Genomic DNA, 6419 nt, shown 5'->3' with positions numbered 1-6419 from the left:
ACTTTTTCAAAAAATATCAAGAAGGGCTTCTCAGAAGCAGCGATTTACAAAAGTAGGGACTGTAATTACTGCAAATTTACAGATGAGAAAATTGAAAGTTAGAGAGGTAAACTAATCTGGCAGAGGCCATATAGCCTCTAGTCAAGACAGTTTTGAGCCATAGCTTGTTGGATTCCAAATCAATAAATTGTTTTAGTTTACACCCACCAAAGTACAGCTTCCCTGGCTCTGCTCGCCTCCAAACTTAAAAAAAAATCTGCTACAATCAGAGTAGACTCAAATTAGAAAACAGTTTCCAGGGAAAACTTGATGAAAGTTTTTCTGGTATATCATGGTGCCTTCTCACAGGGGAATCTTGGAACTGAAAGCTCTGTCCAGCTATGACTGGTAAAAGACTCTAAGGTAAACTTTTCACCTCCCCTTTTCCCAGTAACAGTTGGTTCTGGGGAGCTGCTTGCACTTGGGATTAGAACACATTTAAAGAACAGAAGTAGAAGGGGCAGCTTCCGCTTCAGTACTTCACACTTAGGAAGGAATTCATCTCCCCTAGGAGGGACCTCTTATACTCTTCTCACTTTCTGCCTGTTCCTTCTTGACTCACAGAAACATCAGGGGCAGACTCCACATTTGTTGATGTAAGCATGGCCTTTACAGAATTTTGGCCTTTACAGAATTTTAAGCAGTCCAGAACTGAAGGAGTATCTGCAATCTGTGAAATGCAAAATGGTTCACTGAAGTCAGGAATGTTAACTGCTTAATTTCCTGTTTTACGTACCTTCAAATACAACTTTAAACTTAATTATGTGCAACTAACAAGTCTACAGCTATTGTTTCCCTAAAAACCATTTAAAAAGTGGCTTATATAGGTTTTTATAAAATTCCATAAACTTTCCCCTTGGAGACTCCACCTCTTTGATTTTTCACATTTGTATGAACTGGTATGTAGGTGTTATCAAAACCCCTGCTCACCAGCATATAAGAATCCATTCTTACTTTCCAGTTTGAATAAATAAGAATTTAGCTTTTCCTATTTCAATGGGCCAAATTAAAGGAAAAAACTGCTAACATTGGTCTACAGCAAGGGAACTGCTAGCCACTCCAGGGTATTTCTCCCTTCTCTTTTTGGGCATTTGACCTCTTGGGCCAGAAGCAGTATGCCACAGCCAACCTTTTTTAAACAATCTAAATGTTTTCCTTTTTTTCTACCTTATATATTAGGCTTAATAAGAAGAACTCCAGTAATTACTTTTATAAACTTTATTACGGAAAATGCCAAACATACAAAAATAGAGATGAACATATATAATGAACCTCATTTTAGCCATCACCCAGCTTCAACAATTATCAAGGCCAATTTCGTTTCATCAATCTTTGCAATGCACTTAACATCCAGATTTACTATTTTGAAGCAAATTCCAAGAATCATATCATATCAGCCACAAATGTTTGAGAATGTAGATGAGGACCCTTCTTTCTAACATAATGATAAAACCATTATCCTAATACCAAATACCCCACCAATGTTCAAATTACCCCGATTGTCTCATAAATGTATTTGTTTTACAGTTCGGTCAAATCACAATTCAAATAAGATCCATACAATTGGTTAATATGTCTCTTAAGTCTCTTTAAATCTATAGGTTCATCCTCCATCTCTTTCATCCTTGCAAGTTATTTACAGAAGAAACTGAGTCATGTGTCCTGTAGTTTCTTATAGTCTGGATTCTGCTGATCTCATCTCCATGGTGTAAAATAATGTTTCTCTGCCCTATTTTCTAAAAATTAGGAATTATTTCTAGGGGCGTGGTCAAATTTAGGTTCAATGTTTGGGCAAATATTTTAAGAGACGGAGTCTCATTATATTGCTCAGGCTAGACTAAAGCTCCTGGGCTCAAGCTATTCTTCTGCCTCAGCCTCCTGAGGCAGATGCTTAACACTGTGCCTGGCTTTGCAAATATATTTTATAGATGGTGTAGAATACTGCCATCTGGAGGCACATGTCTGGGATGACACAGACATAGGAGTAAGAATTTTTGCTTTCTAGTATCTCACAGCTGCCTTGAAGCAGTTGTGTGACACTTGATAAACAAAAGTCACATATATGCTAGACAGATTAGAAAGGGATTGTTTAACCATTCAGTATCATTACAAAATATGAACTATTTAAACAAATCTTCAGTGATGTCTACCATATTCTAAGCAATATCTTATATGCTAGATATATAAAAAAGACTAAGGAAACAAGTTCCTTGGATTCAAGGGCATATAATCTGGTGGGAAATACAGACACATAATCATAAAAGCACAAAAAAGGCCACAGGTGCCAAGTTAGAATTCTGTACAGATACAGCGGTAGTGCAACAACCTGGAGAATAGTCATTGTAATAAACAGGGAAGAAGTGTCCAAAAGCATAGGATGAGCTGTGTCCTTGGAGTGCGAAAGAGCTCATCTGTGCTTCACAATTCCATTCATCCATTCACATACTTGATCCTTTCAAAGTAAATCTGAACAACATCTATGCCATTCACCTAAAAAAAAAATCTTATTAATAGGGTTTTATTGGTTCATCAATTCCTCTAATCAACAAATATTTATTGAGCTCCTACTATGGCTCATCAACCATTTTGAATTGGAAAAGCCTCCAGTGAATTATCCAATGCAGTTTCCCTGTGAGGCCAGATGAGAGCCTGAGGGAATAACAGATTGTCCCAGGTACATTATGAAGCTGAGAAATCGGGAATACACTTGTAGTAGACATTTCTAATCTGTGGATCAATGACAAATATCTCCAAATTTCAGGCACTGTTCTAGGCTCTGAGGATATGGGGGAGGATTCAGTCTGGGTCCTAGTCCTCGAAAAGTTCATATTCTAATAGGCCAACAGTCATTCAGAAAGATGATTGCAATGCGAGAATGGTGCTGAGAATATTTGTTTTGACTGGTGCTTCCACAAAAGGAACTCTGAAAAAGAAAACTCTGGCCAGCTGTTAGTACTATAAGCTCTAACCTCCCTTTTCCCAGTCAACAACTATGGAGGGAAGAAATGCTTTTTCTTACAATTGAACTCCACTTAAAGGCAAGTGAGACAAGGAGCAGCTCCAGCATCAGAGCCCTTTAAAGCATCTATCCCACAAGGGCCCTCTAATGTTGCTGTTTCTTTACAAGCTCTTACATATACACACTTCAATTTTTATCGATTTTCTAAATACAAAAATGTTGAAATCTTTACAATGATTCTGTCAAATGAAACTATATACAGGACTTAAAAATATTTATAGCCACCTTTCACCCCTTTCAGGGTTACTTCTTTCAAAGGTGACCTGATCAACAGAACATAGGTTTCTTAGAAAATATGTTAACCATCCAGAGCAGCAAATTCTGTATCAAGCAACCAAACTTACCTTTACTCCAACATGTCATCTTCAAAATTTTTTTAGAATAAGAAAAAGTAGGTACTTGTCCAGTGGGGCACGAGGGGAAAGTCAGTCTTTTTTTTTTTTTTTGAGACGAGCGCCCATACTGGAGTGCAGTGGGGCGATCTCGGCTTGCTGCAACCTCCACCTCCCGAGATCAAGCGATTATCCTACCTCAGCCTCCCAAGTACCTGGGATTACAGGTGCGCACCACCATGCCCAGCTAGTTTTTGTATTTTTAGTAGAGACGGGGTTTCACCATGCTGGCCAGGCTGGTCTCGATCTCCTGACTTGGTGATCTGCCCGCCTCGGCCTTCCAAAGTGCTGGGATTACAGGTGTGAGCCACCAAGCCCGGCCCCCCGCCCCCACCCATACTCTCTTCAAAAACTAGGCTTTTCCTCAACTGTCACGGGAGATGAGATCTAGAAGAGGAACCTTGAATTTACATAGCGAAACCCAAAATTTCTTAATAGAAAGTGCATAACAGCGACCCATAGAACAAGACTCCGTCTCAAAAAAAAAAAAAAAAAAAAGGAACCCCAAATACCTGTCAATAATGTTTAAGAGATATGACGTAGTCTAGGTTGCTCTAGAAATTAGGAATGATCTTTTCATTTGAATACCCTTTTCACAAAGTAGGCTTTCCTTCTACCTAATTTCAGACATGGATGGGGGAACAGAGGAAGGTCCAGAAGAGAGATTTAGGTATTCTAGATGGGATTCCTGACTTTAAGCAAGTATTGAGGCAAACGTGAGAGCTTTTAATTTGGCACCCAGAAAAGGTTGTCCTGTGAGACAAAACAATTACTCTCTATCATTGAGAGGTTGTTCAGGTATCCTAATAGTTTGACAACTCTGTACCAGCTGAACATCACTAGAACTAACTCAGCTGGGATGTAATCGCCATAAAAGATTCCATTCCTGTGGTTACTGAGAGTCAGGGAGGCTTAAGCGGAATGTCACTACATTCAAATATGGGAGGGAGACCACTTTCTTTCAAAAACAAACTTAAATCCAGAGAACCATGGTTCTTCTACGGTATCCAGTAAGGGGCAATGGGAGTTGGAAGTTGAGCATGGGAAATCAAATTCTGTGAATACAGTTTTTCTGGTAAGATGTGCTTGGCTAGCAGATCCCCAGCAGCATCTATTCAATAAGGTTAATCTACATGGGAAATAGCGATTTGAAGCCAGCAGTGAAAAATTACTTGTGAATATTTTTTGAAAACCAAATGATCCACATAGAAATAGAAAAAGAAATTTCTGAAAGGGGCAAATGAGATCCCATTTCTGAGGCTAAAGTGACTGTCGAGTGCAGAAAGAGCACAAGATGTAGAATTTCCTAATGTTTTTACAAATTCAAAACTGATTTTTTAAACCAACTCCCACCACAGAAAGGCTCCCTGACAAGGGCGAACGCTGTGAAGGAGAAAACAACTCAAGGGAAAAAAATACTAAAAGATGCCCACACAACCAAGCTGGTCAGACTTCAAAGGCCTCCACTACCAAACAAACCACAAGGCTGGTATCAAAAATGCGCACGCACGCTCACCCACGACTATGTGTGAAATGTAAAACCAAAAACATCACAGGGCGCACAGGTAGACACACACACACTCCCCACACGCTCCCCACCCACCCCTCGCCCCCCCCCCAAACAGCCCCCAAAAGCAGGGTGAACAGTTAAGGCACCTAAAACCCCAAGCGGCATAGGCTTCCCCGAAATATTTTACAGTGTAACCAAGAAGCGATTTGGAAAGCATCTGAAAAACGTGCAAACTGAAAACAGGGCCTGGCAACAGTTTGCAAGCGTGATTCAGAGGGTCTGCCAAGGAAACAAAAGCCTCCCTCCTCCCCGTGAGACTGCACATGGCACGAGAGGTGCTCCAGGCGGGATGCATTTTAAGCGAGGCAGACAAACAGACGTCTGTGTGGGCGCGAGCAGTACATACTAGGGATCGCTATCTGGCGAGGATGGGGCCATGGAGTTTCCATTGGTTGGGGAACCGCCCAGCTTTAGTTTCTCCAGATATTCGGCATGCACGGGCTTGTGGCACTGGAGAACCTTGATGGCATCGTCGACTTTGAACCACTCTCGCTTCCTCCCAATGCTAACCGAATCTTCCCAATCCTCCAGCAGCTCCGTGACAGTCAGTACATACACGTACGTTCTGTGCTTGGGGTCCTGGTTCTGTTCGAAGACGCCCAGGAGCCGGCCTAACTTCCCCTTGACTCCCGCCTCTTCGTACACCTCTCGGACCGCCGCACCGCCCGGCTCCTCCTCGGGCTCCATGCCCCCGCCCGGCACGATCCAGCGGTCCGGGTACCGGCTGCTACTCACTAACAGGACCTCGTCCTCGCGCTCGCTCCGGAAGCACAGGCACGCCGCCCGCTTCTTGAACCCCTCGGGGTCGTAGGTCCGCGTCTGATTGGGTTTGCACTTCATCCTCGAGGCAGCCTCCTCTCGCTGCTCCCTGCTGTGTGGGCCGCTGACCCCGCTGCTGCTGCTGCTGCTGCTGCTGCTGCAGGGGAGCAGCCGAGGTGCTGGGAAGAGAAACGGCCGAGGCGAGGGGCGGGGAGAGAGAGGAGCCTCCGTCTGCCTGTGAGCCCTGGGAGGGGAGAGATGAAGCTGGGCGGGGCGCGGGTGGAGGCGGGGGCAGCGAGGCGTGTCAGTCAGCCAGTCCGAGCCCGCGACTCTCCACAGAGCCCACCCGCTTCTGCGAGGTGAAGCGCATTCTCGGGCGAGTCCACGCTCCCGTTCATGTGCGTGTTCGCAGAGGAGGGCGATGGGCGATGGGCGAGGGGCAGGGGCGAGGGTGGGGGGCGAGGGGTGAGGGGCGGGAGCGGGGGTCTCCTGGCTCCCACAGCGCGCGAATCCTCGGGCCCACTGCGCAGGCGCTTCGCACTTCTGGGACCGGGAACCTCCTTGGCGCAAAGCGAAATACACCGCATTGTGACTTTGGCCAAGACTGCCTCCACGTGTGCCTTTGACCCAAAGGCACGGT

The 6419-nt window shown here is 44.3% G+C and overlaps 1 protein-coding gene across 1 annotated transcript; it reads right to left on the bottom strand.

The window, feature by feature from the left end:
* Positions 1 to 1242: 1242 nt before the first annotated feature.
* Positions 1243 to 6012, bottom strand: NUDT10 (nudix hydrolase 10). The gene is made up of 2 exons (XM_015127423.3): positions 5367 to 6012; positions 1243 to 2529 (listed from the first exon to the last, which is right to left on the bottom strand). Coding segments are annotated over exons 1-2 (495 nt in total). The 5' UTR covers positions 5861 to 6012; the 3' UTR covers positions 1243 to 2528.
* Positions 6013 to 6419: the final 407 nt, after the last annotated feature.

This window comes from Macaca mulatta, chromosome X (genome assembly GCF_049350105.2).
Source record: "Macaca mulatta isolate MMU2019108-1 chromosome X, T2T-MMU8v2.0, whole genome shotgun sequence".
NCBI classification, from domain to species: Eukaryota; Metazoa; Chordata; class Mammalia; order Primates; family Cercopithecidae; genus Macaca; species Macaca mulatta.
The sequence above is the reverse complement of the archived record's forward strand: the minus strand, read 5'-3'. Positions and strand labels throughout refer to the sequence as shown.

Excerpts from the sequence above, each read along its gene's own strand:
- NUDT10 (XM_015127423.3), bottom strand. The coding sequence starts at position 5,860 with ATGAAGTGCAAACCCAATCAGACGCGGACCTACGACCCCGAGGGGTTC.